The 23,046-nt window shown below is 32.8% G+C and overlaps 2 protein-coding genes and 1 long non-coding RNA gene across 4 annotated transcripts in view; 2 read left to right on the forward strand and 1 right to left on the reverse strand.

Annotated features, from left to right (window-relative positions):
• Positions 1–23,046, forward strand: part of LOC126746877 (protein pinocchio) — a 168,585-nt gene that overhangs the window by 37,991 nt on the left and 107,548 nt on the right. Inside the window, exon 3 of the mRNA XM_050455273.1 lies at positions 6,215–6,250. Within this exon, the coding sequence (XP_050311230.1) occupies positions 6,215–6,250 (36 nt within the window). The remainder of the gene's footprint in view (positions 1–6,214; positions 6,251–23,046) is intronic.
• On the reverse strand, positions 15–6,181 carry LOC126746875 (regulator of microtubule dynamics protein 1-like). Of its 2 annotated transcripts, none has more exons than XM_050455271.1 (5): positions 5,941–6,181; positions 5,430–5,563; positions 5,226–5,375; positions 250–448; positions 15–194 (listed from the first exon to the last, which is right to left on the reverse strand). In XM_050455271.1, exons 1-5 carry the CDS (start codon positions 6,144–6,146, stop codon positions 35–37), a joined length of 849 nt encoding a protein of 282 aa, XP_050311228.1. In that variant the 5' UTR covers positions 6,147–6,181; the 3' UTR covers positions 15–34. The 2 variants fall into 2 exon arrangements, with proteins under 2 accessions (XP_050311228.1, XP_050311227.1); XM_050455270.1 differs by having other exon boundaries at positions 250–463; positions 5,941–6,178.
• Positions 7,593–9,674, forward strand: LOC126746884 (uncharacterized). The gene is made up of 3 exons (XR_007664017.1): positions 7,593–7,788; positions 7,878–7,964; positions 8,022–9,674. It is a non-coding gene; the product is annotated as an uncharacterized LOC126746884 (long non-coding RNA).

The raw sequence follows: 23,046 nt of genomic DNA on the forward strand, positions 1-23,046 counted from the left end.
AAAAAAAGCAAAAATGCGTTAAAAGAGTAATATTTTAATTTTCGAAACCGAATTGATAGTGATCGAACAACAGATCTTTGCCCAAATCGTATTTTTCCAATTTTGATAACATGAAACTTGCGTTCGTGGCGCAGCATTTTTCACATTCGTTGTGCACCGGCAGATTCATTGCCGTCTGCAGGTAATATCGGGCTCTAAAAGTAACAAAAGTTATTAAAGTTTTTTTGAGTAAATAGTCACAGTTTTAACCTGTAATTTTGCCCAATTTTCATGCAAACTAGCCCCAAAAGATAGACGTTAGGTAAAAAGGACCTTGGCTGCAACTCTTCGGCTTTACTTAAATACCTATATGCTTCGTGATAGTCCGACACGGGAGGTTCTTTATACAAATATTTGGCAATTTTTCTTTGAAACCATGTTAAGTTAGCCATCTCGTAGTGCCATCTGCCTAGCATATATTGAACTATTACTAGGCATTAGAATATTCTATTTTAACTCCTATACAGGATGATTGATGGTACCTTAGACGTTTACGGAGAACGGAAAATAGATTTTTTTTGCAAATTTGGCATTGTGGATTTTAGCTGGTGATCTAACGATTAAAAATATTTTTAGCGATACAGCGTTGCCGCTTATACCAAAAAATAGTAGCAACTTTGTTATTTCAAATGGAATACCCTGTATATTATTTTATTTTCCGATCCGCTATCACTTTGTGATTGTATATATTACACCTATATACATTTTTTAATGGAACACACTGTATATATTCTAAAAGGAAATTAAAATCCCTTTTTAACGAGGTATCATGTTACTATATCTAAGTAAGAGAGAAAATATCTAGGTCTTGGCTTTTATATTCTATTTGCTCAAACAAGGTATTCTGTTTTTGTTGCAAATTATTTAGAACAGTGGACACGGCTTTTAGCGATAAAGGAGTTGGTGATTGGAAACACTTAAGAGCACGAAAAATCTTTCCAACACAACAGACATTTTCTAAAATGGAAGGAACTCGCCAAATCTCTGAAGAATAATACAATAATCGACAAACAAGAACAGCGCCTTTACGAAATTGAGAAACAATACTGGGCCTCTGTATTAAAGAGAATAGTTTATGTCATACAATTTCTTTTCAAACAAAACCTTGCACTCAGAGGATCAGTACACTAGACAATCACAATAATGGCATTATTTATATATTTTTATTTGGGCCCAATTATTCAAAACGAGATAATCTCGCTAATTTCGGCAGAAATCAATAAAATCTGAAATTAATTAAATATTAATTAAAATTCTGATAAAATTTATCTGACATACGAAAAAATACGTATTTTTCAATCATACTGGATGGAACCCCTGATGTTGCGCATAAAGAACAATTATCAATCATAATTAGATTTGTGGATGTAATGAATGACTTAAAGAAGATAAGAATAAGAGAACATTTTTTAGGATTCTGCCAGATTACTGACGTAACAAGCGAAGGGATATCAAATTTTATAACCGAATAATTAAAGGAATTAAATTTGGATATTTATAAATTGCGAGGACAAAGCTATGACAACGCAGCCAATATGAAAGGCAAAAATAAGTGGTGTAAAAATAAGTTTGGTGAGTGCCGCACCAAATTTTAAATATAAATCCTCGAGCTTTTTATGTGCCCTGCACTGCACATTCTTGAAACCTTTTGGTAAACGATGCTGCTCGATCGACTTTTGAAACAACAAACTTTTTTGATTTAGTCCAAGAACTATATGTATTTTTCTCTTCTTCCACCAACCGTTGGGATATTTTTAAACAACATTGTAAAAGACTGACACTAAAAGCTTTATCAGATACTAGGTGGTCAAGTAGAATAGATGCCTTAAAACCACTGTTTTGAAGATGTGTGTAACGCTTTGGAAGATTTGAGAGATGATGCAAGTAAGGATATGTGTGCGAGGAATCAAGCAAAAAATATTTTATAAAAAATAATAAGTTACAAATTTATATGCTCGCTGGTAATGTGGTATAAAATACTTGAAAGGGCCAACATTGTCAGTAAGATTTTGCAAGATCCAGAACAAAATTTGCCGAGAGTTAAAGAGTATTTGACAAATCTTTTGGAATTTTTACAAAGTAACAGATGTGATGAAAAGTTCAACGATCTATTAGATGAAGCAAAGAAAATTGCCCGAGATGTTGAAGCGGAAACAGAATTTCCTGTAACCCGAATTCGAAGGAAACGTCAACAATTTAGTTACGAAGTTGCAGACGAAAATGTCGTCGATCCAACAGACAATTTCAAAATTAATTTTTATTTTTATATGCTAGACGTTTCCATTAATTCAATCAAAGACAGATTCGATTTGATGAACAAAGTTAATGAACCATTTTTATTTTTCCGGATCAATTGTTGATGAAATGCTGCCAAGATCTACACCTATTTCTCACGGATGAGGCAAGAGATGAAAAAGACATAAATGGTGACGACTTATTCAGTGAAATCAAAGTGATACGCACTTTCATAAAATCGGAGGCTAGCGCGGAAAAATTACTTAAATGTTTGGTAGTTTTGGACGGCTTGGCTTCAAATTTTCCAAACGTGACCATAGCCCTCAGAATATATTTAAGGTTACCAGTGTCAGTGGCAGAAGGAGAGAGATCCTTCAGCAAACTTAAGTTGATAAAGAACCATCTGAGATCCACGATGTCAAATGAGAGACTAAATAATTTATCAACAATTTCGATTGAACACAAAATTCTTGAGAGTGTGGAATGTGGATTCAGTCGTTAATTAAGACTTTTTCCGAAGCGAAAGCCAGAAAATATATTTAGTTGCAATAATTTTACAGTTCCCCTTGTTATATAAATTAACGTAATTTATTAATATTTAATATAACTTATTACTTGCTACTTTTGTGTTTTTCTTTTTACTGGCCATAGACTTTTATGTTTTGCGTATATTTCTAATGACGTTGTTAAGTAACTTTTTATTATATTATATAAAAAAAATGTTTTAAACGTCATAAAGCGCGGGGGAAGGGCTTGGGTTTTGGGTTGGAGAGGCGGTGTGGACACTACTTGCCCCGGGGCGCCTCATACCTTAGAGACGGCACTGTAAATGTGAATGTGTCAAAGGCTAAATAAAGAAATTGATATTAATCATATGAAATCTACAAGTTCACTAGAATTAAGCAATTCATAAAAGTTAAATAAAGTGATAAAAACCGGCGGTTTATGGATAAATAAATACGATACAATTTATAATATAACTCGCATATACGTATACACTTAGTTCCCAACAAAGATTATAGCAATTATGTGCTTTAAAAATTAAAGTAAAACTAGTAAATATATATGCAATAAATTATCCAATGAGTATTAACAATGGCAAAAATAATGTGTATGACCTTTGTTTTTCACTTCTAAATGGTTATATAATTCTGTGATACCTGTGGTCCTTTTTCTCGCCCTGGTTGATGACTAGACGGCCATGGGGCCCACCTGGTGTGTCTCGGGAAGGACAGTGTCAGTGTCTTCTGTGGTGGTTGGACAAAGTGATCCAGCCAGTACTACGCCCTGTGATGGATTTCAGGATATCCAGAAGAAGCTCAAGTGTGTTCGATGGGGCTCAAACCATCAAATCCTTCACAATATCAATGATGAATTGAACTAATATATGAGGAAGCCCAAGTGGTAGTCTGGTAGTTAAAAGGGGGCAATTAGAAAAAGAAGAAGGAAGAGGAAAACAAGAAAAGGCCTAAAAACAAAACTATATGTGAGAAACTGAACTGAGGAATTTCTGAGGTGAGCAAAATATTTTTTTATTAAAATTTCGCTTTAAAAAGTTGGACGTATTTATAAATTTTAAATTAAAATTAAAATAAATGCAAATATTTAATGGGTTATAAGAAAAATTATAAGAATAGTTGACCATGTGCCATGTGCAACTTACCTAGGTTGGAATGTGGCCTTTCTTTGGAATTTTTATGACAAAATAACACAGGAAACCTTAAAAACTCTTTAGTCTGTTTCTTTAAAACTGCCCTCGGCAAAACTTTAATTTAACTCACAAAAAAAATCAGACTTAGGTAAGGTATTTCCTTTGTAAATCCGCCCAAAGCGAAACCAGCTGAAGTCTTTAACTCTTAGCTGAAAAATGACCCATTAACCCAAATCTGTCGAAAATGGTTCCCCTCCAGATTTTACCTTTATCTGTCAACCTAAATCTTACTGAAAATATAGACAATTCCTGCATGAAATAAGTAGTACTGTAAGATTCACTAACTTTTTCTACAATAAAATTATGATAAAAGAAAGAGCAACAAATTTTGCTCAAATGACTATTGCGGACATCACACATAATAAAGTCTCATTCTAATTTTCAGATCGACATTGACCAAGGCAACCGAAAGAAATCAGACACCTGTACAACCTCACAATGCAAGATCAAGGTACCAACAATATCAACCTAGTCAAGATTATGCTTTAATATGAATTTTATTCTTAATAAGTGGTTACTGTTATAAAACAAAACATCCTATCCATTAATGTTTATATTCTGTTCTGATATATTTATACATATATTTGCCATTTAAATACATTTTCAATAAATATGGTTATTTTCTAAACGGATCAAAATTTTATAATTATTGAAACCTATACAATTATGGTTGATTTTTCTATGGAGATTACCCTTTCTTATAAGCCCAAACCCTGTTTGCTTTCTACTTTTATAACCACTAATCCAAGACTTTGATAAATGAAATAAGCTTTATTAAATTATACTAAAATATTTCAAATTTGAATACATTGAGTTAAAGTATTATGCTCACAAAAAGAACTGTAACATACTTCCGTAAATTAAGCTCATAATTTCAATTTTCTGCGCGTTCCAGTGCCGTAGTAATAAACATTTATTTGGAGCGATGTTTTGGTCAAAAAATAAAGAAAATAATTAATTTCTCGAAAATCGCTAAAAGTACGTATAGAAACACCTTATACAAAAACATTCATAAAGCGATAGCGGATCAGAAGATAAAATAATATACAGGGTATTCCATTTAAAATAACAAAGTTGCTACTACTTTTTGGTATAAGCGTCAACGCAGCATCGCTAAAAATATTTTTAACCGTTAGATCACCAGCTAAAACCCATGATGCCAAATTTTCAAAAAAATGCTATTTTCCATTCTCCGTAAACGTCTAAGGTACCATCAACCATCAATCACCTTGTATATTACCTGTATAGTCTTTAGGGCTATGTTCACTTGCCTTTATCAAATGATCCCTTATTTCTGGATAACGTGTTACCTTATGTTCCAGACTCTCTAGACCGTTTTTTCTGTTTGTAATAATTGCCATCCATTTATAGTAGTTACCTTTGCCTTTACCTTGAATTTTTTCAAGAATATTATTGAAATGTTTGATTTATTTGGATGTGCTACCGATGGCAGTGGCCCCAGCTAGAATTTCATAGGCTTCACCCATCATTTCTTTTTTGGTTTCATTGGTTAGATCTGGGGTTAGAGATATGTTGAATAGGGCCTTGGCTATTCTCCAAATAATATCTATATCTTTGCTATAAGAGAAAAAGCATCATAGCAATTAAACTTTCTTTATTATAGCTAAAGCACCGCTTAAATCTATTCCAGTTTTACATTAAATAATTCATTGGCTTATATTAATACCATTTTCCTACTTAGCTTAACCCACTTCTAGATACATAAATAAATCCTATACATTTCTTTAAAGCTGATATATACACAAGAGAGACCTCTTTTCCAATTTCGTAACCACACGTACTTATTTAAACCTAAATTATAAATAAACCCAATTGGTTTTTGGAACGTTCAGGTTATTTTTAGTACAATTAGGGCTGCTTATTTATTTAGTTTATATGATGATATTGAGGGCCCCTTATATGAGAGCCTCGAAAAGTAGAACGAATACTAATACCTGTGTTTAATTTTATTTAAATGTTCATAGACCTCGATATACTTCTCTTCCTCGAACAGCTTATCGGCCTTTTCGATGATATCGTTTCTCGAATTTCCCTCCCAATATTTGGCGATTTTGTCCTCTTGGGCGTCGAAAAATTGGAATTTTTCCCGCACGAAATCGATCAGGCTTAAGGCCATTACGAATCGGGATTTTAACGACATAATAAAGGAAAAATACAATTTTTACGTCAAAATATGACAAATATAACCAGGGATCGTTCATTTTTCAGGCCAAACTTTATCGCTTAGAACTGGCGCATCTTTGGGTAAGTTTTTTTTATTTTAATTCGCTTTTTAAACATAAAATTAGTCGCGCGTGTTTATTTGGAGACAAAAAGTGCACGTTTTTGATTTTATTGAGCAATTACACGATTAAATTAAGTAATTTCATGTAGTTTGTATAATAACTTTCTAGAAAATGCAATTTAATAGTACTTGGGTTCAGTCCAAATAAGCAGGGTCAATAATTAATTATGTAAATTATATTAAAATGATGCAATACTAGAAATTTGTTGTTGGTTAAAAAAAAATAGTTTTTAGTAGTAATTAGACAAAAAGTCTAATTCAACCTAAGTAATGATGTGTTTTCTTCCGGCCAATTAGAGTCACTTTCTGCAAAAAACAGTTGAATTCAACTTCCATATATAATAATTTCAGTAATGTCATAAATAATAAGATCATAATAGCATTTATTTCTCAAGATTAATATACAAGAAAAGTCTGAGAAACAGGTACAAACAGTAATACAATTTAAAACTAGAAAATGTTACCTTACAAACAATTACAAATTTAAACACACTCATTTTTCTAACATAAGACAGAAATGAGTTTTAGACCAGACCAAGCTAAAAATTAAAACACCAAAAAAGACAATATCGATGCTTGAAAGGAAAAAGGTCATAAGCGACATTTTTTACAAAAAAAACTTTTAAACACTACTAAATGCGATTTTTTTCCTGCGTCGTTTGGACTACTTTTAAACATGTTACGATTATCTTTGTGTCGCTTAAGTCAATCATGAATTTTGAAGAGTATTAAATCTTTTATTTACCAAGCGACCATATTTCTGACTTATTTTATTAAAGTGTTACTTAGGTTATCTACCATAAAAAAAAACCGTTAAGTCTTTTTAAAAACCCACATTTTTCCCATGTGTGGCATTTATCCTGGTTTACCTTGAAAACATTATTCAAAGGGAAGGCACTTGAACTGTTTTTCCTTTATCGTGACAAAAATCTATGAATTATTTAAGTAGTTTTACCTGAATTAAAAATTCAAGAATTATGGCGCTTATCCTGTTTTACCCAAAGGTAATTCCGAACTAAATGGCTTTTAAGTCATTTTATTTGGTATCATAAAAGAACTATGTGCTGGTTAAGACATTATTGCAGTATTGTAGGGGCCTGTTTTTTTAACAAAGTACATCGGTGTGTGTTCGGACTTGTCGTTTAGATAATATGCCTTCGTTGTCCTGTCTTAATTAAAGAATGATTGTTTAGTCGCTTAGTACGCTGGCAGCAGTGGTAGGTGAATGTTGTGGAAACGAATTTAGGAAAATACCTCCATGAATGTGATATCTTTAGGCTTAGTGAAGTGAAGTGAGTTCTTTTTTATTATTAGTGAAGAGAATTTAACTATTAGATAACTTATTTTATTATTTATTTAATAAACAGTGTGATTTTAGAAAACAATGAATAACGTTAGAGGGAAAATGTTGGTGGATTTAGCCAAACGCTCAACAAAACCTTGTGAAAGCAAAGAGAAAATTCGCAAAAACCTACTAAATTCAATTGACTGTCACAAGGTAATTATCATTATTGCATCTATTTTTTAAAGAACGTATTCCCAAAGCGCTATAAAGTCATAATTTGTTTTAACTTGTAATTATTTCAGAATACTCCTGAAGAAATTTGTTCACCTACCTTAGTATGTGAAAGTGCTTCAAGAAATATGAAACAAGAATAAATGGATAGTGTAGAGGTATCGTAAAACTTCATAACTTACCTGAAGGTATTTTAATTTAAATTATCCTTTCAGAGGTTTTAGAGGATTTCCAACAAATTGTTTTTGAACAGTTTGGTGATATAGAATATTCCTTCACAGAACTGATTGATGATGCTCCTTCATCCGCAAATATAGCAGAACCGGTTACCTCAGATCATTTAGCAGAATTACTAACAAATCAACCCGCTAATAGTTCCTTTCTAACTCATAGTGAACAAAACGTGTTGGAAACAAACAACATTTTAAACAGTCCTGGTCTTTCGAAATAAAAAACGAAAAACTTTGGCATACATGGATTATTTATCTGTAGACGAAGCTTTCTTAGCAGAGGTTTATGGAAGTGACGATTCGGATTTATGGGAAGGAGAATCTGATTCTTCATCTAGAAATAGTTGTGAACGTGTGGAAAAGAAGCAGAAGCAAAAAAATGTCAATGAAGGAACAGGTAATGGGGAGAAGGAAAGTATTGTTGGAGAACTGCGCAGTGTTATTAAAAAACAAAATAAAAGGAGAATTAAAAAGAAAGCTAAACAATCCGGCCAGGAATATACAAGAAGCGACGGCACTTTAGTCTCTGCCAAAAAACTAAGGCCCAATCCGTGTACAGGTAAAAAATGCGGCAACAACTGTTAAATTGTGAGTGAAGAGAAAAGAAAACCAATTTTCGATCATTTTTGGAGCTTTTCTTCAGAACGACGAAAGGACTGGATAGTTGGCTTAAAGCAGAAATTACCAGTTAAACGAAAAAGATCTACTGGAACAGAAAAACGCCAGTACACTTTTAAGTATTTTATAAACGAAGGTGAAGGCAAACGCGCAGTTTGCCTCCAATTCTTAGCTTGTACGTTAGATGTGTCTCAGAAATTTATTTATTATACAATAAGTAACGCATCATTTGGTTCTGCCCCCAAAAAGATATGCGAGGGAAGAGCATTCCACCAAACAAAACCAAAGAGACTGCCAAGGTTGCAGTACATAACTTTATTAAATCCCTTCCGGCCATTCCATCCCACTATGCTCGAAAAGATTCAAATCGTGTGTATTTGCCGCAGGAGTTTAAAAACTTATTTAATTTATATCAAGTTTACAAAAAGGTTCACCTTACACAAGGAATAGACGTTCTTGGGGAGAGGGTGTTTAGGAATGTTTTAAACGCAGATTACAATATTGGATTCCACATTCCTAAAAAAGATAAATGTCTTTAATGTCTCAGATTTGAGAGATCAGATATCACTGATGAAGTTATGCAGCAAGCAAAGATAAAGCATTTAGCTGAAAAGGAACATTCCTACAACGGTTTTAAAGCACACCAGAACATTTTCAAAAGCGACTCTGGAACTCTATGTGTGAGTCTTGATTTACAGAAAGTGTTGAATACACCCAAAGGCGAAAGTATGCTTTTATACTATTCACGCAAGTTATCGGTGTATAACCTACTTTTTATGAGAGTTGCACACGTGATGTATTTTGCTACTATTGGGACGAAGTAAATAGAAAACGTGGAGCAAATGAAATGGCAACTATATTTGCTTGGTTGACAAACGTGAGACTCGCTTGCTCTTATACTGTGATTGCTGTCCTGGCCAGAACAGGAACCGGACTATTCTAGCTATGTTACATGCGACCCTACAAAATTGTATATTTATTCAAACTATCCAAATAAACTTTTTACTCACAGGACACACATACAGTGCATTTTTTTTTATCTCGGGTCATAGGGTTTTACGTGTAATATTTTCAACCCCATGTCAGAAATTTTTTGACAAATCATAAATTAAATGCCAAATAAAAGTCGAATTACTCAATAATCTTTTTAGGTACTAGTACGTAAAAAGTAAAACTTTATAAACCCTGGGAAGTGTGTAAAGTGAGTACTTTACGCATGGTAGTAGAAATATAATTTTTTTAACATTCCTGACAAAAGACCTTTGGTAACCCGTAAGGAATCTGAGGTTGCCTGGAAGATTATTGAAAAACTTAATGCACCTATATGCAGGGTAGTTCAAATTCGACCCTCAACATGGGAATCTCGGAATCTATAATAGATACGAGGATTGTTAAATTAGGGCAAAGTTGAGTATTTTTGAGCTTAGCAATATGCCGTTTAAAAAAATTGAAAATTCCAAATTGTTCCGAAGATATTCAAAAAAATACGAAATTTTAAAAAATCGATTTTATTTTTTCTGAGCTTTTTTCTTTCCGATTTTTAAATAATTTCTACTTTTGTATTGCCACTTATTTTGTGCTACATGATGGTGTTCTTAGATTTTCAATACGACGTTTCGTCTTTTGCCGACCATTATCAACTTTGTTTTTTCTTACTTTTACACTCTAAATGTGTCCGTCAATCTTACAACAGTATTAACTGTTATAATTAAAGCAAATTTACCATGTCAGAATGTGAATTTACTATATTGATTAAATTAACCTAAATGATACTAGATTTAGGAAAATCACAGCTTTTTTACTGTCGATATAGTCATTTTGCATAAAAATTAATCCATACGGTTAAAAAACCCGGTACTCTTACAGATCTCTACCTGTAAATTCGAATGTTAGGCAGCTTGCATCTTAGTAAGCCAAATACAAGATCGAAATTGGTATATGAATAGAGGTACCAAGAGAATAGGTTATTTTATTAGACCAAACGTTGACCTGCAAAAAAATTCACAAAAAGAAACTCATTAATAGAAATGCTGGGTGCTCTGCATTAACGTGGAAACCACTAATAGAAAATGATGCTAGTAATTCGAAAGTAATTATTAATAGTATTGGACTACACCAAGTTTAAAGATTTGTTAGAAGAAACAAACAAAGAGATTTCCTAACAAATCCTGATCCGTATTAAAGTATTAAAAAATGGCCTGTGCTTTTTACTAAAAAAGCTATATTTTGGCATTTTCCAAAGCTGACCCAAAAAGCTAAGTGTAAGAAGTTTACCATTTTTGACGAAGATCAGGACGAAATCGTGCTGCAGTCACTGAGGGTACTGGCACATTACTTTAACAAAGATTTGTCGATCTTTTGTTAGCAATTTGACGTAAGTACAGGCTGTAAATATATAATTTTTTAATAGCTTACGGTTTTTTCTTTTTTTTATAAGAACTTAGTGAAATTAAGCTTTTAAACATTACTTTAACAAAACATGTAGTTCAAAAAGCAAACACAATAAGGGGCCCATATTGTTTTTCCTGCATGTAAGCATGTTCAATGTTTATAGCTTAATAAATCCTAATATTTTAAGGTTAGTTCCATTAAGTTTATCTTTTATTCTTTGTTTCACTACAAAATAAATTTGTTATGTTAAGATATGTTTAAATAAATGTATATAAGGAAATATATTTTTATTTTTTCATAAAAGCTTTTAATTTGGGATAATCTTACAATTTTTAAACGAATTTTATTTAAGAAATATTACAGCAGAAATATATTATATCTAAATATAAAATAAAAACACAGAATACCAGCATTTTTTAACCAAAAATATTATAGTAAATTTACAGGGTCTCTGAAAAATGCTTAACCTTTTTTACAGGATTTTTACGGATATAATCGTTGAATTTGCATTAAAACCATTGTAAAAGTACAAGACTGCAGTAAATCTTTAGTAATATTGCTTAAAAATTACTATAATTATTGCTTACATTTTACAGAAGACCGCAGTGAAATTACAAAACAAAAAATTCACATTTTTACAGACATTTTAAATTTACAGTGTACTAAAATAAGTTTACCACTTCTTTTGCTGGCAACATATGACCTACTAAATTTGCTGTAAAATTACCATATTTTGATTTTCAGTGTAGGCGCCATATTTGGTTTGTGCATTTTTAAAATCTTTACGAAATTCCGTTTTTAATTATATATCACAAGTATTATTTTTTATTTTTAAATATCACCGATTATGAACTCTTACGTAAAAAAAACTCGTAATGTGAGTAAAGGTACTTATCTAATAAAAAGCATTTTTAAGGAAATTAAATATTTTATAATTATTATAGATTTCTTAAGTGAGTATTTACTATTCTACGTTTATGACAACGGTTGTCCTTCGACATGATGTTATGACAGTATCGGCATTTACTTGTGAAAAGATCGGCTTAAATCGCCTTTTTCACATGGTGCGGCACGAGTTTTTACTATCGTAAAACATCACAAAAACACTGAAATTACTCAACCTTTTTCAACCAAAAACTAAAGAAAAAACGTAAACACAAAGCCGTTGGTCAAGATGACATCAGCCTCTGCCTGCGGTGCTGCCATTTCAAATTTTTTAGAAGCGGTTTTAGGAATAAGAATGTTAATAATTTTTTTTTGCTTTGAAGATGTTTTTTTTGCGCTTAGAATACCATTTATCTATTCCTACTTTTTATTTTTAATCCAAAATCTAACATCAATAAGTATTAACATGTGTTGATATTTCTAGGCAATTAAAATCACTTTTTATTTTGTTCAGGCAAAGTATCCTTATTATTTTTTTAGTTAATTGAAAACATTTTTTGTTTTTTTTAGTCAGTTGAAGTCAATTTTTAACCGGATATAGTAATATCTTATTTCTTGAGTAAGAGAGATGATTTTAATGTTTTGTTTGTTGTTTCCTCCACAAAGTTGAAGCAGTTGACGATTTTTTGAACCTGAATGATTTCTGGCTGATCTGGGGTCCCTTTAAATATAGTACGAGCTATATAACGCTATTTTTTATGTCTATCCTTTCCCAACATAAGATTGCAACATTATCTATCTCAACATGACATATTGAATGTAGAGACGTTTAAACCTAAAAATCCAAGGAAGAGAAGTAGGGAAATTAGAAAAAATGTGAAGAAAAAATAAAAACTAAGAAAATTCAGAACATTTAACATAAAATAAATATAAAAATAGTTTTTTTTTATTCAGAAAAATCATTCAAAGGCATACAGTATTATGCATAAATATAGCAACAAGCGATGTTTTCAAAAATATTATTTGCTCCTTTATTTATTCCATATTATTTCTTTACTTTTAAGTACACCCCTCTGTATTATTTATAAATATACCAAGATATCATAAGAATGCCAATGCAGAGTAAGGAACTTCATGTTTGTTTATTTAGACAATGTGCATAAATATAGCAACATTCTTGTTTCGCATTTATTTTATTAGTTAAATATCGACTTACCTGCTGTAAAGTTGTTATTTTTGAATCTCAGAATTAACTTAAAATGGGTCACTCAAAAACCGTTTCTGGTGATGTAAGAAAAATTATTGTGGAGCATTACGAAAATGATGTTAGGCAGAGTGACATTGCAAGAAGCTTACGGCTTTACAGGTCAATCGTATCCAGAGTTTGCAAAAAATTTCGCCTTACTGGAACAGCTGCACCGGCGCCCATTCCTGGTAGACCCAGAAAAACAAATTTGAGGATGTATAGGCAGCTGCTACGAATTTCCAAAGAAAATCCTTTTTTGTCTTCTTCCCAAATTTTGGCAAAATTAAAAGAGGGTGGAGGAGTAAACCTTAGTTCCAGTACCGTAAGGAGAAGATTACTTGATGTCAACTTACCTGCTCGTCGCCCCGCCAAAAAACCGTTACTCTCAAAGAAGAACGTCAAGGCTCGTTTTAACTTTGCCCGATCTCATGTCCACTGGTCTGTAGCTGATTGGAAGAAAGTCGTATTTAGTGATGAATTTAAATATAATTTATTCAGGACTGATGGAGTGATGTACGTCAGACGCCCCCGTGAACAAAGAATAAACAAAAAGTACACAGTTAAACATTGCCCCACAGTGAAACATGGAGGGCGAAATATTCTTGTATGGGGATGTTTCTCGGCTCGTGGCATGGGACCCATAGTAAGAACAGTGGGCAAAATGGATCGTTTCATGTACAAAGACATTTTGCAAACACATTTAGTGCCATATATGGATGAAGTCATGCCAGTAACAGCCTTTAATTTTTTTGTTGCTATATTTTTGAATAATAAATTTGCATAAAACAATTTGGTGTTTTATTTATTATGATACAAAAAATATGATAATATGAAAATATAAACAGGCTCTAACTATTCTTGTAAATAATATATAAACCTTACTTATAAAATAGATACTAAAAGATATATAACAGGAAAGTTCAATGTTGCTATCTTTTTGCACAATACTGTATTTAAAAAAACTGCGAACTTGAAAAAAAAGGGGAAATTAGGAAAAAAAAAATCAGAAAAACCAAGAAAAAAATTAATTTAATTTAAACTTAATAAACTGAGATTTAAGGAGCATCCTTTAAAAAACTTGATATTAATTGAAAATTTGAAATTTGGATCAAAATAAAAAAATGCAAATCTTAAAGTCCAAGGAATAACAACAAATTTTAAATAAATTCAGATTTCTATTCTATTAGATTTATATTAATTCAGAAATTCATTCAGATAGTTGAAGCCTTCTTCCATGCAATTGAAGTCAATATTCCGACTGTTGACGCAATTGTTAGTTCATTTGAGGCAACATAGAGACGTCCCAACCTAAAAATCCAAGAGAAGTAGGAAAAATGTGAAGAAAAAATGAAAACCAAAAAATTTCTGAAAATTTAACACAAAATATAAAAATAGTTTTTTTTTTTATTTAGAAAAATCATTCAAAGCATATCTAAAGAAACTGCGAACTTGAAAAAAAGGGGAAATTAGGAAAAAAATCAGAAAAACCAAAAAAAAAATAATTAATTTAATTCAAACTAAAAAGACTGAGATCTAAGGAGCATTTAAAAAGAAAATTGATATTAATAAAAATTTGGGTCAAAATAAAAAAAATGCAAATCTTAAAGTCCAAGGAATTGCAACTAATTTTAAATAAATCGAATAGAACTTAACAAGCTACGAGTAAACTAAATTTTAAGGAAACTTAAAAAAGAAAAAATACAAATACTTCAGTTGAAATAATTTTTTATTTCATTCAGGTGGTTGAATTCAATTTTCAGACTGTGGAGGCGATTTTTAGTTCATACAAGGGAACTAAAGTGCTTTTAATTTGCTTTATTTATTTATTTATTTATTTATTTAAAATTCTTCATTACAAAGGTTCAACAATGAACATAGCATGCGTCAATTTCAAGCCTTACCTAAATGTATACACTAAAGTCCTTAATAATTAAAAGTTAAATAGAGACATACATATACTAACAATACTTATGAAAACGAACTTACAAAAGAAAACTTAAAGGCTAAAACACTATAGACTAGGGACTAAACTTGCACAGATTTTCCATTTTTTAGGTTCAAACAGTAATAGTCATTATGACAGTATAAAGGATTATATAAAAGGAGTTGCTTTATTTTTAATTTGAACTGGTTTATACCTTCAATTGTTTTTATGCAGTTTGGTAATTTATTAAACGCTACGAAAATCGCACTCTTTTCAAATAGAGCCGTATTATGGTGCAAAATGTTGAGATCTTGGTGATATCTTGTAGGCATGCCCATATTAAAGTCTGCGTTCCTTGTAAAGTAAGGACTGTATATTTTTGCAAAAACCAAAAGTTTATAGACATATAACGAATATACTGTCATGATACGGTGTTTTTTAAACAAAGGTGGCATGGTCTAAAAACCCCATTTAGGACATTAAATTAATTTTTTGTCTGTTTTAGGTAACTCAAGTGATTTGCTGTTTTTTTTTTTGAGACAGTGGTTAAATTTCTGTTTTTCCAGAAAATAGTCAAAGTCAAGTCAAGTTTGTTTTTTTCCAGGCAATCGGGGTCAGTTTTTGTAAGACAGTTGAAGTCACTTTTTATTTGGTCCGGGTAGTTGAAGCCTTCTTCCAGGCAGTTCAATCGATTCAAATCACGACAGGAAATTAATTTTTAGGCAGTGGGCGTAATTTTTAGTTCATTTAAGGTTAAGGTTTAGTTTCATTTAAGGTAACTGAAGTACTTTTTATTTGTCTTAATGATATTGAATTATTTTATTTGTTTGTTTTGGATCATTTAAGTGATCTTTGTTTTTTTTTCGTTTTTCAGGGACAAGTATAAAAAATACCTTTCAAGCATTTCCAGTTCTTTTTTACTTCTTCCAGGGTTATTTTTTTATGATTTTTTTTCCAGTTTTCCAAAAATTAATGTATATTTTTTTGTTTTCTAGGCACTAAGAGTAATTTTTTATTCTATTTTTTCAGAACTGTAAAATACGCTTTAAAATGTGGTTTATTACCGGTCAGAGTTGTTCTTAGCCAATGGGTCTCTACAATGCAAATTCACTCAACAGTCATCCTTCTCATATTGTTAGACATCAACTCGAACATCACATAAAAGTAATTAAAAAAAACAATATTTACTGTTCTGTCAACTTTTGGCAATAATAAAATATACTCACCGGGGAAAACTTCCGTTCCCTTGCATCATCTCAGTCAACATCAATTTACACAATGTCACATTTCAATATATACATATGTCAAACATGTTATCTTCCTTTATTTGGCGACTAGCTAGTGTCACCTAGAATAGTAAGGGCTTCCCCAGACGCTCCACTGCCGCTAAACAGCAAGCATCTCAACGAATTAGACAAAGGATATATTTCTATATATACTATATCCTTCTGTTTATTCGTGTCAATCGGGCCCCAGATAAGGCCCCCAGTCTTACCAGACAGCACTCGAGGAATTGCGCATTCGTTCTCATAATGGCCACATATCTACTCAAGATCAACTATTTCTCACATATTCACTATTATTAAATTTAGCAGCCTGATTTAACCAGTAAACACAACTCTTTTTCCACACATTTCTCTCAAACGTTGCTTTGTGACTGCCTGGCCAATTAATATTTTTGGGTGTCCTCTTGACTCAATGAATATTAGAGATCTTTATCCATATACGTTATTTTAAATATATCAAGTTATTAATTGATTATGGAATTAATTAAATTGAGATAGAATTATTATAGATTATTAAAAGAGTTTTGTTTTAAATGAGAATACATATATTAAAATATAAAATAAAAAAAAATATAATATAATAAAATGATAAAAATAAAATATGTTTTACAGAACTATTAAGCTAATTAGTTTTTACATTTTCCAGGTCTATTGAAGTCGATTTTGTATGACAATTACATTTTATAACTCTTTTATTAAAGTCAATTTTTAGACAATTGAAGTAAATTTTTAACCGAACATAGTAATATCTTATTTCTTAAGTAAGACAGTTGATTTTAATGCTTTGTTTGTTGCTTCCTCCTCAGAGTTGAAGCAGTTGACAATTTTTATGAACCTAGAAGATTTCTAGCTGATTTGGGGTCCCTATCTTAAATATTGTATGAACTATATAACGGTTATTTTTTATGTCTATCCTTTCCCAACATAAGATTGCAACATTATCTTGGCGCCAAAAAGCGAACGATAACCGATGAAACGTAACGGACATTATACAGCGAAAGTTGCATAACAGTCGGACAAATAAAAACAATGTCGTTCTTCGAAAGCCTTGACAATCGTATTTAGAGGAAGCGTACCTCGATATACCGCGTGAAAAAATTGCGTGGGCAACGAGATAATTACAGTTACCGAGAAGTTCAGGGTTAACAACGTTTAAATAGAAATAATTTAATTTTTCGACTGTATGCGAATAAATAATTTTGTCTGTTTTTGAACGCCCTAATGACTAATTATAATATGATCTTAAATGCATAATGTTCCGGTCTAAAGGTCACTTCCGACACCACATCCGGCCTTTTAGAGTCCTAGCAGGCCTTGGCATTTGCAACCCCGTTTACCACCCCCCCTCCCTGACGCCTTTAATTTTCAGTCCCCGTGACGTCATTAATGTTGCGGCATAGTCTGGAACACAGGAGAGCGGCGTTGGCACATTTCCACCAAGAAATTCGTTTGAGTTATCGCTGCTGGTGCTGGAATTTTAAAGGAGATATTTGGAAATTGCGTACGCTTGGCAATCGAGCAATGGAAGCTATATGCACAGCTCCAGACTAGCCTAGTTCAGTCTGGATTGCTGTGTGTGTGTCTAGACTGGGTCAGTTTAATAGAGTATCGATCGCTGTGCGTCTGAATTAAAAAAAATTGTTGGAATTCAAAAAAAAAATCATCCTGGATCTCGGTAAGTCTCCTTACTATTTATTAAACAAAGAGTGCGCTGGTTATAATCGATAAAAAAGTGTATTTACTGAAATTATTGTTTTGGTTGCATAACGACGTCAAAAGTACGTTTCCGTGCCTAATTTACATAATAAGCAATTGTTATGGTAATCGCACTTCAACAAAAACGAATTAAAGCAAAGTCCCTTACGTGTAAATGAATGGAACGATCGAGAATGAAGGTTTTTTTTATCGCGCCTAATTAGAGGTTAATAAGGGATTCTCGTAAACACTTGTGAGACAAACACAGCAATTTTCGTCACGGTATAGGTCAAGCATTATGGAAGGACATTGCACGTATCCTTGTCTTACCACTAATGTCTGTCGCATACCCTTAATTTAAATAGTGGAGTCAAATTGATCACGATTGCCTGGAATATTTTCATTTATTTTTTTGGTACTACATGGTACCGGCTTTCGTCATTTCCTGGGACTTATACGGTGGGCGGATATTCTGGATCAAATGGCACCGTCTGTTTAGTCTAGACAAGAGACGTCTGATAAAGAGTTTAAATGTAAGTTTAGGATTATACATAAATACAGGGTAAACAAACAAACAAAAAACAATGTCACGGTCTCATAAGCACATTTTTATTGGCTACACGTGTTTCGCCCTGTATAAGCAGGACATCATCAGGCCCAATTATTTGCAAAATAAAATAAAATTACCTTACCTACACATACACTGTAAAATTAACAACAATAATAAACATAATAGTGAGGTTAGAAACACATAAAATCAAATAAAAATAAAAGGCAGACCACAAGCCTTTGACACAGTGTTGGGTTTTGAACCGTAGACCTCTCAGTTGCTTAGCTCAACTAATGGACCAGATAGATATTTATTTATTTATTTAATATATCAACGGGCTTTGGTCCAATATTACAAAAAAAAAAATATAAGAATAATAATTGGATGATTAAACTAACCTAACCTAACATACAATTTAAGCTTAGAATATAAAGATTACCCATAACTTGGAACAATCAGTTCAGAGAAAAAAAAGAAAAAAAAGACAATACTTATAGTTAACACAAAGGAACAATTACCATCACAATTCACAACACCTTATAGTTCTAGTTTAAGACAGCATTATCAATTAATAAGATTTAATTTCTTAATGAACCCTGTGCGCCCCTCAAAGCAATCAATTACATCAGAATACTGATTAGCCAGCCTAACAGTCCTTGCCAGAAAAGAATTGTGACCATAATTTGTGCGGTGTGTTTGGCTGTAAAAAGAAGTAACTTGCCTTGTTGACCTAGGTGGAACATAAAGACCTATTTTATTAAGAAGTGCAGGACAAAAGCTTTGAGAGTGAAGGATGTTGTAAAATACTTTCAAATCTTTATGTCTACGACGAGTTTCAAGACTTCTCAAATTCAATGAGGCTTCCATTTGCTGATAGTCAAACTCATCCTGATAATTTATAGGTACTCCATTTTGCTTAAAGGCAATATATCTTAAGAATTTATGTTGTACACTTTCAATCTTATGAATATGATTATTATAGTATGGAGACCAAACACAGGAACTGAATTCTAGATGAGGACGCACAAGTGCACAATAGAGCAAACAAATAGATGAAATATTATAAAAGTCCCTTGAGCATCTCTTGATAAATCCAAGCATCTGCAGAGACTTGGTAACTGCCCCCGAAATGTGCGCAATATAACTTAAAGGGCTATCCAGTGTCACACCTAAATCCTTAATATGAGAGACAGATTTCAATATGGTGTTACCAACAAAATAGGAGTGGTTTACGGGGTCTCTATTTCTTTTAAAGGACATTGAGTAACACTTTCCAGCATTTAGATCCATACCATTTGTTGTACACCAATCAACAAGTCTATCCAAATCCGATTGGAGTCTGAAACAGTCCTCCAGAGATGAGACTCTAAGGAAGAATTTTAAATCATCTGCAAAAAGAAGAAAGAAGCTGTACTGAAAGCATGTTGATATATCATTAATGTAGAGGTTAAATAACAAAGGCCCTAAGTGGGATCCTTGTGGGACACCAGACAGCACCAAAATCTCCCGAGACTCAAAGCCCAGAACTCTAACGAGCTGCGTTCGACCCACCAGGTAAGATTCAAGCCATTTCAGCAGTGGACCCCCCAATCCCTGATCTTTTCAACTTAAAGATCAAAAGCCTGTGATTAACTCTGTCGAAAGCCTTGGAGAAGTCGGTATACAAAGAGTGCACTCGACACCCCCTCTCCAAGGACTCAGACAGAAAATCAGTAAAGGATAGAATATTCAGTTCCGTAGAACGTCCTGCAATAAAACCAAATTGTTCATCTAATAATTGACCCTGAAGAAAAGATGTAAGGACAACACAAACAAACTTCTCAAACAATTTAGGAATTGTACTAAGAATACTGATTGGTCTATAATTCTGAACCTGCGAGCTGTCTCCAGCTTTAGGGATAGGTGTGATAAAACTGGTCTTCCAGTAGTCTGGAAAAATACCGGAAGTTAAAGACAAGTTGAAAATAATAAATAGAGGTCTCGCCAATAAAAAACTACACTGCCTTAGAAAAACCGGTGGTAAACCATCAGGTCCAGGACCCTTAGTCACATCCAGTCTGGACAGTTCGGTGTAGATATCTGAAATTGATATTTTAAGACTAGAGAGTTGAAAATGGTTAGAAGTCAAATCTTGAGGAATAATGCACTGCTTGTCAGTGTACATTTGTGAAAAATATTCTGCAAATAAGTTCACAATGCCCTCACCTGAAGAGCAGGTAGTACCATTGTAAGAAATCACACTGGAAATTGCAGAGCTGCCCTTTCTGGAGCGCACAAACTTCCAAAAGTTTCTCAAGCTGCTATTCAGGGAAAGCTCTGTAGCATAAATATAATCATCATAACACTGTCTTTTTAAGGATTTACATCTAGCCCTAATATTACAAAACTTAACATAATCAGAGTTCAATTTTGTGTTCATATATTGCTTATGCAATTTTTTCTTTTCAACAATCATAGTTTTAAGTTCTGTTGAAAACCAAATCGGGAATTTTTTAGCTGAATATTTTTTCAAAGGAACATAAAGATCAATGCACAAATAAATTATTTCATAAAAAATATTAATCATTTCATTAACAGATCTGTTTAAGAATAAAACGTCCCAATTAAAGCTTGAAAGAAAGGTTGAAACCAAATTAAAATCCACTGAGCTAAAGTCTCTATAAAAACCCTTCCCAATAATCTCACCACTCCTAGCCCGAGTCACTGCAAGAGTAAAAGATAAGGGTGGGTGGTACCTGTCAGGTATTACGATAGCTGCCTCAGCCAAGGAAATGTCTAGATTCTGATCCTCACTGAAGATCAGGTCCAGCATACCGTTGGTTACATTTCTAGTATTGACCTCGTATAAGTTGTGATAAGACCACATAACTGAGACGGCTTCAATGGCTTCCACTTCGTTGGGTGATGCAGGTTGCACAGCAGTGCCAACAGAACTGAGTCCTTCGACAGACCAGGCAGCATGAGTCAAGTTAAAATCACCAAGAATGCATAGCCTACAATGGGGAAGATCATCACATAGCTTGTCCAGAGATTCACTAAATGCAACATAACACTCTAGAGCTGCCCTGGGAGGAAAATATCCAGTGCCCACAATAACTTGTTGCTTCCCTGAGCCAACCAAGACAAACAGATGTTCCATATGAGGGTCAGACTCAAGCAATGAACTCCTGATAGTTTTATGGACACCTATAAGTACGCCACCACCTCTTGAGTAAACACTAGTCTCAGTAGATCTGTCCTTTCTATAAATATTGTAATCATATAAATGCAACTCGTTGTCAGAGAAGTTGTTGGTTAACCAGGTCTCATTCAATACAATTATACCATATTGGGAGTAAGAAGCATTCATCAGGATAGAGTCCAATTTGGTTCTGAGGCCCCTAACATTTTGAAAATAAACCAGAAAATCATCGGAAGATCCAGCTAATTTTTTGATGTAATTTTGGGTACACCATTAACATATTTAATGGTCAGATTTTGTTCACCATTTTGTTGTCGGGTCTTTAATTCATTTTTTAAATTGTTTAGGTATTGACGCTGTTGAGAGGTTAAATCATTGTCAATAAAAACCTTCAGAGACCTGTCCAAATTTCTTCTGCTTCTCAAAACTTTTCGAACATCCTCAGCACTGTGTAAAGTGACTCTTACTAATCTAAAACCATTTTTGTTTCTCTTGCCTATACGACTGACACTTTTCACCTGGGTCTCAGAACCAACTAAATTTGAAATAAGAGAATTAACAGTATTCTGGTCTTCTTGTACGCCTTTTTCAGGAAAATTAAAAATCATTATATTGCATGATCTTTTCTGTCGTTCTGTCATTTCATTCAGAACATCACTACAAGGCTGAGACTGTTGAGAAATTCCAGGTTGGATAGTTGATCGATTTCCTGTACCATCCCTGAGCAAATTAAGATCTGTTTTGATATGATCAAGGGCCAAATCAAAGTTATGCTTCATCTCCTTTAGGCTATCCTTGAGTTCTCTAAACTCGTTAACAAGTTCAAGTACTACATGGATTTTGGTTTTCACCTCAGCTACCTCACTCTCCAAGGCAGAAACACGGGTAGAAAGATTAAAGACTTCTTTAAGCTTAGGTGTACATTCCTTACACATATATGGCATTACCCGATTAGATAATGTCAATGTTCTAATCTCGGTTGAGGTAACCTCAGAGCATTTTTTGCACATAACATTTTTGCAATAGTCGCATGGAAAGCCAAAGATATCCTGTGAGTTTTTATCCTGAGATATGTATTAAATGTACATTTAAAATGGTTACTTATAACAGATAGCATGTATATACAATTTAAAATTATAGGAAGAGAAATTATCTAGGAAATGTTATTAAAAATTAAATTTGGTCCAAATGTAAAGATGTTATTTACACACACAAGAACAGGACTTTTCTTGGC

This window comes from Anthonomus grandis, chromosome 18 (assembly GCF_022605725.1).
Source record: "Anthonomus grandis grandis chromosome 18, icAntGran1.3, whole genome shotgun sequence".
In the NCBI taxonomy this organism is placed as follows: Eukaryota; Metazoa; Arthropoda; class Insecta; order Coleoptera; family Curculionidae; genus Anthonomus; species Anthonomus grandis.